Source organism: Aquarana catesbeiana, linkage group LG02 (genome assembly GCF_042186555.1).
Source record: "Aquarana catesbeiana isolate 2022-GZ linkage group LG02, ASM4218655v1, whole genome shotgun sequence".
NCBI lineage: Eukaryota > Metazoa > Chordata > Amphibia > Anura > Ranidae > Aquarana > Aquarana catesbeiana.
Window position 1 is genome coordinate 557,651,653 of NC_133325.1, and position 13,349 is coordinate 557,665,001.

Genomic DNA, 13,349 nt, shown 5'->3' on the forward strand with positions numbered 1-13,349 from the left:
AAGCAAATGTTTTTACACTTCCCAGATAATTTCTCCTGCATTTAGAAAATCTAAATTCAGTACAAAAGCTTCCTTGCACATTTATGATGCGCTCTATCAGAGAGGTCCCTCCCCCCCCCCCCCAAATCATATATTGACATATTCCTTTGAGAACAGCTCTGGATTGTGTTGAGAATGCAAATATTGTTTACCCAAGCAGAAACATTTGCACAGCATGTGTAAATAACTGCAATGTGGAAATACAAGACATGAGACAACTTTATTCCATGTTAATTTATTGATAGAAATATTCTTTAAACAATAAGGAAAAAAATCCTCATTTTTAACATTTTATCATGTTTTTCAGTTTTCCAAGCACTTCATCCCAGTCCCTTCCAACCCCCCACCCGACCAAAAAAAAAAACCCAAACACTCTGCACACTCATCTCATGCATGTCTGACCCTGAGCACACACCCTACCTACTGAACGCTCACACCATAAAAAAATACATGAAACAAGGAGCTTTTTATCCCAAAATTATATCTATTTTTATATATATTTATATATTTTCCTTTTAGGAGGCAGGGCTGGAAAGCATGTTTCTACAATAATACCTTCAGTATGATTACCAAAACGTTGGTTGCCAAGCTCCTCAACAGTACAAAAAGCATGTGTTCTTGATCCATACATTGATAACTAGCCTACTTGTTTACAAGAGAAGACACAAACATGCAGTGGGAAATTTTGAACTAGTTTTAGAAAACTCAGTCTTGGTTTTAACAGCAGCTACAGAAATTTGCTAGTATTACCAGAAACAAATGGCATTTTAGAGGCATACATCAATGGCAACATGCCAAGTGTTTCTCATCATGGAAACATGAAAATTTGACTAAACAGAGGTCGAAAAACTTTGGAAAAATTGGTGGGTTGTGTAATCGTTTAATCCATTAACAATTTAGAAAAGTGCGTGTTGACAAAAAAAAAAACTGCCACAGATCTATAAAAACTGGAAGAAAGTTAAACGACAGATTGCTACTGTCATTCTGCAGCAAATAAAATCAAACAGATATCTGGCTGGCTGCTAAGATCAATACTGAAAACACGTTCCTCCAACTTTTATAAAACTGCCCCTAATTAGCAAAGAACAACTGACAGCCCGAACCTACACAACCTACAAATACGTAGTGTAATATTTTGGGATTTATCGTACTTGAATTAAAATGTCACTTTAATTACAGAGTCATCATTCATAATCTATGTGTAGAACTATAAGATACATTAAACAAGACCAACTTAATTTAAGACTGCCCACCAGCTTCTGATCCTTCTGTGTCGAAGCCTATGTCAAGGCAAATAAAAACACATATTTAGTGCATCTCAGGAATAGATAAACATTCCACCATGTTTTATTCCTTTACATTTAGAAGAATAACTGTTGGTGTCACAAATATAGTATGCTCCTTCCTTCCTCTTTGACATGACACCACAGCACTGAATTCTTAAACATGTGGTGTCAGCTGTGATTTCTCCATTTCTGATGGATTACAAAGAACACAGACATCTCATCTACTCCCCCCCCTCTTCCTCTCCATAACCCCTCTTTACGTGCAGGCAGCGAGCACAGGAAGAGATCAGCTCAGAAGAATCCTGGCAAAATTAACAGGTATTTTTTACACTTATCGAATTGCTATAACAAACAATTTTAATGGAATATTTTGACGAAAAAGGGGAGTAAATAAGATATTCATTGGTATGGTTTACATACACTTTAAACAAATGAAGGAGTTGTCTCTCCCACAGCCTCCTCAAAAAACAGGAGCAAGATACTAATCTTCAATCACTAGCTGCAATGGCACCCCTAACTGCCCGATTTTTACCTGTATTATCTGACATTGCCCCAATAGGATGAAGAAAGTGCAGAAAAGGCCTTTCCAATTTTCTACACCGAATAGTCAAAGGCAGCTGCCACCATCAGGCAACAGAAAAGAAACCTTTGTATACATAGGTAATTATAATAAACGCATGCAGCAGAAAGTATACAAACTTATTAGCTTAACTTATTCAATCTCCTTCCAAGAATCCATAATTGTAAGCATTTAAAACATCAATTTCAAATCAGCGGCCAAATTAGCCATGGCACTGCCATCTTCCTAGAGTAAATGACTGCGCCATCCCCCCATTAGCTATGACATATAACAATTACACTGTACACAGAAGAAAGTAGGAATGATGGAATTCATGTGTCTTTTTTTCATTCCTAATTACCAATTAATAAGCAGTTTTAAATATTTTCTAATCAACTACAACATATATACTTTCAGCAGTATATGTTTATTATCTGTATGTAGGCACATGCAGCCATTTATACCAGGATTCTTTATCTTGTGCTGTTGCCTTTTACTTTTTTCTTTCAGATCACCCGAATGCTTTAGAATGATAACACCTACTCTAGTTGCTTTGAATATTAAGACAAGAAAAACAAAAAACACTCTCCCTAAAATGGTATAGCCTATTTAAGCGGGTTAGCAGATATGCCTTGATTGAACACGTATAAAACAAACTATTTTTCACAGGCAACTCCTCCAGAAAACAAAAAGCTTGGGCCAGAACCTTACCTATAGTATCATGGAACACCATTTGTACGCTGGAAATCTACTAAACATTATGGGTATTTTTGTTTTTTTTAAACAAAGCATAAGCAGAATACATCTTTGCAACCTCCCCCTACAAAAAGGAAAAAAACTCCGATAACATTTACTTCTGCAAAACTGCTGCCAGTGATTTAAAGAGTAATCAGAAACTAAACCAAGCACTCTAGCAATTAAAGAGAAACAACATTTTAGCAACTTTTTATCTAAATTTGGTTTTTAGGCTGCATTTGAAAAATCGCACAAGATTGTGGTTCAGGTTTTTAAACATGAAATTATTTGCAGCTTGATATCAAATTGGAAATCATGGCTTTTAAAGTGAAAAAAAAAAAACACAAATTCTACATATTAACATTTGTATCCATGTTCTTGCTGTCTATTCTTAGCTGGCGTGCAAAGGTTGTGACAAAGAAAAAAAGAAAAAAAAAAAAAAAGGAAACATCTCTTAAAAAGGAGCAAGAAAGGCAGCACCCGGAGTATAATCATCAGGGTCACCAATACCATTATTCCCCAAGTGATCTTCAGTAGGTAACTTGCAGAAGATGTCCTATTTCATGGAGTGGGAAAAGGACACAAGGCATGGGACAAGAATAAAGCTGCTTTTAGGATTCTCCAAAGGGATAAGGCCCATGCATACTCTGGAGGAAAAAAAAAAAAAAGAAAGATTTATAAGAACATACGTTAAGAGGACTATACAGTAACTATGCAAGTCTGCATGAATACATTTTTGATGTGACAATGTACGAGCTATATAGTTTATTTTTATTTTTTTTAAAGCTCTGCCATTCATTAAAAAACAAAAAAACAAAAAATGCCCTATTCACCCATGAGCAATTTTCTGCTTGAAGCTCTAGAATGCTCAACAAGGCAAATCCCATTCATTGCAATGGCCCACGTTCACATCTGAGCGTACTGTCGCCTGCAGCAAAATGCCTGTCGCTCAAGAAAGTATATGAGTTTCTTTTTGGCAGATTGGGCCCCACAGAGTGTTTTACAGCGCATTTTCTGCTTTAACCCCTAATCTCCTCCACCTCTCCTCCCCCCAGTGCTTTCTATTGGCTAAACAAAAACACCACCTGAAGCTCAAATAAGCTTGTTATATATTTGAGTGTTTTTAGAAATGTGTCTGAATTTGCCCTGCTCAGGTGTGAAGTTTCACACAAGTGATTTGCCTAGATTGAGAGGTCTTAACCCTGCCAGCCAGAGGTGTTTTGCACGCACATACTAAAATGGAAATATACAGTTTTTTTTTTTTTTTTTTTACATGAAAATGCATTTAAACCACAAATACATATTTTGCAAAAGCAAACACCCTGTAGAATAAAATGGTGGTAGTTGCCAACTGCTCCCATTTGTCAAATCTGTATCTTCGTACAAATGCAAATACATTTTATTATACACAAACACATTATTATATTTGGCACTATATAAATCCTGTATACTAATAATAAAATAATAATTATTATCCCCAATGTTAGGTAAAAGAAAAAAAAAAGGAGGATGAGTCACAAATATCAACCCTCAAAGTTGTCATTCTCATACTAGCACATTTTGAAATACTTACCTTAGAATGAAGCCCATTGCCCAGTGTTTCTCCTGGTTTCGCGGGTTCCGGCATGGCGATTGACCTCGCAGATCGCCCTTATCGTTGACAGACATGGGGACATTTAGGGTCTCTTATAAAAATCCTGCCCATCAGTGGTTTTTAATGTTTGGACTTCACTACTGTGACGGAAGTTACATTGGGCGGGGTGCTAGTGGAACCCAGAATCCCTTGGAGAGGTTGGGAAACCCTTGCTTCAGCTCCCCATGCACCACCTATGTCTAAATCACCCTGTGTCTATAAGGGGCACAGGGTGACCAAGAAAAAAATGGACATTAAGAATGTGGCTTGGATTACTTAAAATGAAACAGTAATATTTATCCACAATATCTCCCAGGAAATATACAGACTATTCCTGGTTTATTTGATTCTGAACTATACGTGTTAATTGAAAGAGCTGATCACATTGGCCTCTGTACAATGTAGAAGGTCCGTCTGCTACTAGGGGCTCCTGCTATTGTGTAAAGGTGTCCTGTGTTTATGTTTATGATAATGTGTGTTGTGTTTTCTGAGTTAAAAGATGGCAAGTCCGCTCTGAAAGGTTATACCTCTGAGTCATCTGGGCTGTTTAAATGGATTAGTTAATTAGCTATGTCAATTCTGTTTCTGGTTACAGTTTGCTAGGGTAATATGATCAGAAGGGGGAGGCGGGGAAATGTCCTCCTGGTGTATATATTTGTGTGAGTTTGTCCAATAAAGGATTCCATGTTGCAGTTTTGTAACTGAGCTAGTCTCGCCTGGTTCTCACAACATATCGGCTGTAATATCGGATATCTGAAGGTCCAGAGTGGAGGAAGCACACAAGCGGAGTGCGACGGGGATTCTGTGACAACTACCACTTTAAGCAAGTAATTTCTGTAAGGGATGCCACAGTAATGTTCGGAAAAAGTGAACTTGTACTCCATTATAATCTATTTCTTGTAAAATCTCCTCCTAATTTGACGTCAAGTGAATGAATTCTCCTCTTTGGACCAGTGATTTAAAAAAAACAAAAAAACAGTTTCACTCTGTCCCCCATGCAAAAGGATTCATGTTTCGGGTAAGTATAAACTTCCTGATTGTAATTTAATGTCCATCAATTCAGAGATACTAAGATTAGGACAAATACTCAAACCTTTAAGCCGACCATAGACAGAGCAGTTTTCTTTCCTGCAACCACGGGTTGCAGAAAAGAAAAACACTTGATTACACCATAGACACTGTCATTGTTAATGGTGGAATCCCACCTGCTGGGAGAACACAGTAATTATGACTAGCGGCTAGAATAGTGACCAGAACGAAGAACTACGAAATGTAAAACAAAACAAAACAAACAAAAAAAAAAAAAAAAAAAAAAAAAAAAAAGGAAGGAGAGGGGGTATTGAGGGGGAAGGAAGTTCAATTTTAGAGTTATCTTTTACTTTAAGTTACGAATCCACAGGAATATTATGACAGCCAGGTGACATTCATTCTTAGGATAGTTTAGCGACAGCATGCTACATATTCCTCATATTAATCAATAACGGTTTTGGACATTGCATTTTATTTTTGGATATTCTGTTGTCACCCACATAACACATATATGCAATAGCAAAGAGGGTGGGCAACCACATGTCGCAGAAATCAGTTCATAGCTTTCTGTGCTGATAGTGCGCTTACTGCGTGCCCCCAGCGCAATCACAGTAGTCACGTGATCAGCTGATCATTCCCGCCCCTGGGCATACAGACCCTATTAAAGGAGTGCTGGGCAGAAAGGGGTCAATACAAAGTGGTATGAAAACCCAAAAACAAATCTTTTTTTATATTGCAGCTTACCAATTCTTAGATGTGCTGGGTGCTTTTTTTATTTTTATTTTCGCCCGGTGATCCGGCCAGTAAGTCTGTTGTTTTTCAACAGAACACGCTGTCTTACAAATGTAGCAGTTAGAGGTTGAGATAAACCAAAAGCAGAACTAAAAAGGGAGCTTTATTTACTTTCCCTATGGATCCCGACCCTTGCCATTTACTTCTGTGTGCTGGTCTTCGGCTGTCTTCATTTGCTCGGCGTGGGATGACGTCAATCGTGCATACGCGCAGCAGCCAGTTATCCCAGCACACAGGAATTGAGACTAGACAGCTCAGTTCACATGCCAGAGAATGCTGAGAGGAAGCAGGTAGGTGGATTTTATTGCAGAAGAGATATTGAATGTCCTGCCTGCTTACACTTTAGTTCCACTTTAACACGGACAGGAGTGCCTACAATGGTCAGCTTTAAGTTATTTATGCAAAACCTTTATCCCAAAAGGAAAAGAAAATATTGCTGTAACTGCTTTATAAAGTGTTAGCTGGAGTTTGGCTTCAGTTTGTTAGTGTACTTAAATCTGCTAGCACATTTAACACTCCCCTCAAGTGTCTCTATTGCTCCTTCATTCAGAGTGGGGGCACTCTAATACAGGAGGTGTGTTACTGGCCAGGTCACCCGTTGAGAACAGAGGGGGAAAAAGCCTAAAAAATAAAACGAATGCAGCCACCACATCTAATGATTGATGAGCTGCAACATATTACATTTTTGGTTTTGGGTTTAATACTGCTTTAAGTTCATTGATGCATTTGACCATCAGTGTTTGGATCAAAATAAAGCCGAGTTCAATCAACCTGCGAAATATAAATATATGAAAATGATAGTAGGAAGGAAAGTAACATAAGGCAGACTATTTGCGATACAAATGTTAGCATTAAGTTTTCTTTCGTTTGCATTCTCTTTCTCTGCATTAGGTTGCTGTCTTGTTCCTGCTGGCTTTTCTAAATTGAAATTTAATGAAAAAAAAATGGGCATTTCTGTACTTTTAAAATCACTTTCTTGGAGTGCATTGATGGCCACAGTATTTTATGTTCATAAACTGTGGATTATACTGCCACCTGCAGGAGAATTGGACAACTAAACCCTCTCAATCAACATCAACTATTTTTAATCCTTACGCTGCTAGAAAAAGTAAATAGCTAGGGAGGTATATTTACTTGTTTTAACTACTTGCCGCCCGCTCTATAGCCAAAAGACGGCTACAGCGCAGGCCCTAATTGCCGGGAGGGCGTCCATTGACGTCCTCCGGAGCAAGCGCTGTCTGCGCATCCCTGCGGGTCGCGCGCGGCACGCTCTGTGATCACAAGGTCTACGAGACTCGGCTGATCAGAGTAAGGGGTCGATCCCGGCCCCTTACCATGTGATCAGCTGTCAGCCAATGATGGCTGATCACGCGATGTAAACAGAAGCTTGGTAATCTTAGTTTTAAAAAGAAAAAAAGCCGATCACCGGCTTCTGTCAGAAGGGACATCGGTCCCTCACACAGAAAGCCGCAGCTGTATTTTCTGTACCCACCAGTGTCAGCTGCCAGTGCCCACAGTGCCACCCATCAATGCCCACCAGTGCTACCAATCAATGCCCATCAGTGTCTCATATTCAGTGTCACAGATTAGTGCTGCCCATTAGTGTCACATACCAGTGCCCATCAGTGCCACCTTATCAGTGCCCATCAGTGCAGCCTCATCAGCGCACATCAATGAAGGAGAAAAATTACCTGTTTTCAAAAAATTTTAACAAACTATGAAACAGTTTTGCTTTTTTTTCAAAATGTTCTGTCTTTTTTTTTTTTTTTATTTAGCAAAAAATAAAAAAACCCAGCAGCAATTAAATACCACCAAAAGACAGCTCTATCTGTGTGAAAAAAAAATAATAAAAATTTCATTTGGGTACACTGTAGCATGACCGCGCAATTGTCATTCCAAGAGTGACAGTGCTGAAAGCTGAAAATTGACCTGGGCAGGAAGGGGGTTTAAGTGCCCAGTAAGCAAGTGGTAAACATTCTTTTTCTTCAGTTTCTCCTGGTTTGTGGCCTAGACCAAAATGATGTCATACATCCCAGGAGTCTTCATCAGAATATTTCATCTTTCATCTGGAGGAGGGCCTCAGTTAAGGGCAGATGGATTCCAGAAAGTAAATGCCACATGAAATCTGCCCTAAACCAAGATGGCTGCAGCTAAAAATGCTAAGGGCGCGTTTTTCAAAATGATGTCTGAATAAAATAAAGCATGGAGACATGGATGGATGAATGTGTTTTCTTTAACCACTTAAGGACCAAGCCTATTTTCAAACTTGGTGTTTAGACGTTTAAATCAGTTTCTTTTGCCAACTACTTAGAACCCCCAAACATAATTATAGATATATCTATATCTATCTATAAAATAATTTTGACACCCTAGGAGAAAAAAAAGGCAGGTGTTGCAATACTTTATGTCACACCGTATTTGCGCAGCGGTCTTACAAGCGCATTTTTTGGGGAAAAAAATACACTTTTTTTATTTAAAAACTAAGACAGCAGTAGAGTTAGCCCAATTTTTTTTATATTGTGAAAGATAATGTTACGCCGAGTACATTGATGCCTAACATTTCAGGCTACAAAATTGCGCCCGCTCATGGAATAGCGACAAACTGACCATTAAAAATCTCCATAGATGATGTTTAAAAAATTGTTTACAGGTTACCAGTTTTAAGTTATAGCGTAGGTCTTTTGTTAGAATTATTGCTCTCGTTCTAATGATCATGGCAATACCTCCCATGTGTGGTTTGAACACCGGTTTCATATGCGGGCGCAACTTACGTATGAGTTCGCATCTGCGCGCGAGCTCCTCGGCACGGGGCGCTTTCAATTTTTTTTCTTATTTATTTTACTTTAAAAAAAAAAAAAAAACGTATTTTTACACCGTCGTTTAAAAAAAACCCCCAAAAAAACAAAAAGGGTCACTTTAATTCCTATTACAGTACAAGGAATGTACACATCCCTTGTAATAGAAAATAAGCATGACAGGATCTCTTAAATGTGAGATATGGGGTCAAAAAGACCTCAGATCTCACATTTACACCTAAATGCTATTAAATTCATCTAAAAGTCTTTAAAAAAAAAATCCCCTTTAAGACCATTGGGCGGAAGTGACGTTTGAAATCGCTTCCGTCATCCAATGTTATGGAGCCAAGCGGGGGCCATCTTTCCCTCACTCGGCTCCATGTCTCAGAGTGGAGAGGACCCGATCCACCGCTACCGAGGGCTCCGGAGTGCAGCGGAGACGACCGGAGCGTAGCAGGAGGCCCCTCTCCCGCCCCCCATAACAGTGATCTCGCCGCGAAGACCACTTTTATCAGAAAGAGTATTGTCTGCCATTTAAGACTATACCAGGGTTATGGCAGCTATCTGCTGCCACCCAGTACTCTATGTCAAAGTACTGATGTACATATATTCAGTGTAGAAAGCTCCTAGTGACTGAGTGGAGAAAACAGGACATAGGCTGCCTCAAGAGTCCACCAGCAGAACCTGAAAGCATTTATCATGGAGGAGCAACCCAGGCATGCAAATAAAAGTAGGTTCCTGAACATGAGACCAGACAGACAAAAAAAAATATGTAATTAAGGGAGAATGTGAAAGATGTCAGGATTAGACTAAGGTAGCCCAGATAGTAACAAGGTCAGGGCAGGAGCCCAAGAGGAATGCGGAGTCAACCAAAATGGAGCAGTTTTAGCAGTATTTGGGGACATGGTTCAAAGAATTAGGCTCAGAAGCTTTAGAATAAAAAGGTCTCCAAGGCACCCTAGGATACGAATGTTTAGGGCAGTGTATATTTTGATGTCAAATTCCGATTTAGTTTTAGTCAGTCTTTTGACTAAAATGCCATTTTAGTTTTAGTCATCTGAATTGTTTTAGTTGACTAAAATCTCCAGTACATTTTAGTCAATTAAAATCAAATGGGTTTAATTAAATTGTAATGCATTATTTAGGCATTTCTCTAGAATTGCCAAACTCTCTATATACTCATGGAGTAAAAATCTAATAACATGTTATTATTTATGGTATTAAAGGGTTATTAAACCCACAACAGTAAAATCAGTCTGTATATGCAGCATAGCATGCTTGTTATACTCACTGTGGAACTTAAGGGGTTAATCCTTTGCATTGTGTAAAAAGGCTGTTTTATCCTGCATGCATAGATCCCCCACACCCCTGCACTGTATCTGGGGAAGGCCAGCTAACACAGGCAGGGTAGCCGACCTGCACATGATCAGTTGTGTCTTTTATGCTGGAGAGAACAGTTACTTGTTCTCAGAGATAGCCAGGTCACATGATATTGACATCACACATGTGGGTGTATATACAGGCTGCAGTGGAAATCTCCTCCCTCCTGAACTCTCAGCACTGGAGAAACTGCAGGTTATCATGTAAGCGTGGTATACAGATCATCCAAAAAAGTATATAGTGGCAATATTTAATGTAAAAAGATGATTTATAAGCTGTGGGCACTGTGCGGGGGGGGGGGGGATGAGATGAGCTATTTCCATATCACTGGGTTTAGTAACACTTTTAAGGTTTAATCATGTACTACAGACACAGATTTAGCTAACGTGATAAATAAAACATCTTTATAAATAAATCCTAGTTTCATATACAAAACAAAAATATTGCTTTTTGTCAGACAGAAGTGCAACTATTGCCCCTGGTCACACAAGTGCAACTTGTCATGCGATTTGACAGTTTCACCCTACTGTCCGCATTGAATTTTGAATGTAGTTCCTGCACTACTTTTTGCAAGATCAGGTGGGACTTCCATAGACATCTGTGCATGAAGTCGCACAGATGTCTTCCAAGTTGCAGGATTTTAACGTCACAATCAGTGTGAGCAGGGGTAATAAATTATAAAAAAAAAAACAAAAAAAAAAACAAAAAAACAAAAAAACAAACTGTACAATATTGGCATTGCACATATTACCTGAATATACTACCAACATTAAATATTAGGGGGGGAAAAAAAAGAGAAGAAAAGCCTTTAAAATTTTTATTTTTTCAGCAGCTTAGTAGATGCCCCCTACTTAGTCTTACTTACTGGCAGTGCAGTGTTAATTTTGACTTTAAATTTCAATTTCGTTTTAGTCATAGTCTTTTGACTAAAATGTAATTTTAGTTGTATTTTAGACATTTGAATTGTTTTTACTTTAGTTGACTAAAAGCTCCAGTACTGGTGTAAATTAACACTGGTTTCAGGGTGTAAATCAAGTTAAAAACGAATAGCAACACAGAATGTGGTGATTTTTTCAGCAATGCAAGGACTACACTGATGTATGAATAGATAGGAAAAATAAACCCATTGTGCTGCGTTTGCTATTATTGCTAGAAAAACTGTCATACGGGAGATATAAATGGAGGGTCTACAGGAGACCAGGCAGATGCTTAGCTACTGCAGTAATTAGGACAGATGGTGCACAGCCATCATGTGTCCCTAAAATGGACAAGGGGCCCTGTACAAGAATTGAAAGGTCCTTGTAATTCTCCCTGAGGCTGGGTTAACACTTAAAACGGACGCGGCTGACAGCAGTCCCTGTTCTCCGTTTGTGCCCGACAAATCGGGCACAAATTTTTGCCTGACTTTGGACCTGAAACAGAACCAAAAATGCACAGGACCCCTGTGCAGTTCGCTCTCCATAGAGAGCCGGTCACAATCTCTTGCCATGCGAATTGGATGTGGGGAAACCGTCATCAAATTCGCACTAGTGTGAATCCAGCCTAAAAGCTGAATGAGATGACAACCCCTTGTAACTGTAAAACGCAAGGAGGTGTAGGGAATCAGTCTACTTTTTGTAAAGCAGCAAATAGGAATAGGTAGTAAAGAACAGAGGACAGCAATGGAGACTGTGTACCTCTCAAAACGACAGAATGAAACAAATGGCCCAGGATATCTCTGCTCTAAACTGGAGCAAATGTCAGTAGACATCCCCCCCACCTCCATGAGTGGGGGGAAAGCTTCATTGTGAAGAAGGTTTCTGAACAGGTCCAGTAGGCTTAAAAGGGAAGAGTCTGCCATGATGGATCTGCAGTACATGACACTTGGAGGGGGGTGAACAGATTGTACATGTAGGAGTAGGGAAAGTCCATAAAGAGATGCGATTGTGGATAGTGGAAAAGGAACCTCCTTCCCTCTGTAACCACCTTAATGTATTCCTCAAGGGACTTTCCAAAGTGGAGCTGACCTTCAAAAGGAATGTGCATAAGGCACCCTTCCCAAGCAGGGTGAGCAGATCAAGCTCTAAAGCAGGGATATGCAATTAGCGGACCTCCTGCTGTTGCAACACTACAAGTCCCATCATGCTCTGCCTCTGGGTGTCATGCTTGTGGCTGTCAGAGTCTTGCTAAGCCTCATGGGACTTTTAGTTCTGCAACAGCTGGAGGTCCGCTAATTGCATATCCCTGCTCTAAAGCCATGAAGTTCTGTGCATATGCACAGAAAGGAAGAAACATTTTGGAGATTTGACAAATCACATTCTCCATTGCATATAAACAGAACTGTAGGGCCAAGCCAAGAGCTGTAATCTTGCAGAAAGAACAAGAGAAAGTTCAAGCGGTATTAAACCCAAAAGGCAAATGTAATACATTGCAGCTTACTAATCATTAGATGTGGTGGCTGCATCAATTCTGTTTTTAGTTTTTGTTTTCACCTGGTGATCTGGCAAGTAACACATCCCCTGTATTAGAGTGCCCCCACTCTAGATGAAGGAGCACAGGGGGCACCTTTTGAAAGCAGCATTGTCAGTCTGGGAAGAGTGTAAAATGTACTGGCAGATTTAAAAACAATAAAACAAATTGAAGCCAAACTCCAGATAACACTTTATAAGCAGTTACAGCAACATTTTTTTCCTTTTGGGATAAAGGTTTACGTTGGTGGTAAATGGTTTGTCTCATTCCTCTAACTGCTACATCTCCAAGATTAATTGTTCTTCTAAAAAACAACCGACTTACTGGCTGGATCATCAGATGAAACTATAAGAGAAAAAAAGCCTAAAAAAGGAAAAATGCAGCCATCACATCTAAGAATTGGTAAACTGCAATATAATAAATGTTGCGTGTTTGTGAGGGAGCCAGATTCAGGGGGATGAAGTGGTGTCAGTGTAAGACCTTGTTCCAAAACAAGGGAACAGCTATAAATGTGGGAGCCATAGGATGAGGCCACAATCTCAGACCTATACAACACCCTGTGCATAACTGCACTCATTGCATCACGTGCCAAGAAGAGCATCTAATGCTTGATCCAGGGTCAAAGCAAACATTGCCAAGCTGGTTATTTTTCC

At 39.3% G+C, this 13,349-nt stretch overlaps 1 protein-coding gene across 2 annotated transcripts in view; it reads right to left on the reverse strand.

Moving 5' to 3' along the window:
- Positions 1 to 258: 258 nt before the first annotated feature.
- ILRUN (inflammation and lipid regulator with UBA-like and NBR1-like domains) overlaps positions 259 to 13,349 on the reverse strand; it is a 64,085-nt gene continuing 50,994 nt past the window's right edge. For both annotated transcript variants that reach the window (XM_073616008.1, XM_073616007.1), the window contains exon 5: positions 259 to 3,266. In XM_073616008.1, coding sequence (XP_073472109.1) covers positions 3,231 to 3,266 — 36 coding nt within the window. In that variant the 3' untranslated portion in view covers positions 259 to 3,230. The remainder of the gene's footprint in view (positions 3,267 to 13,349) is intronic.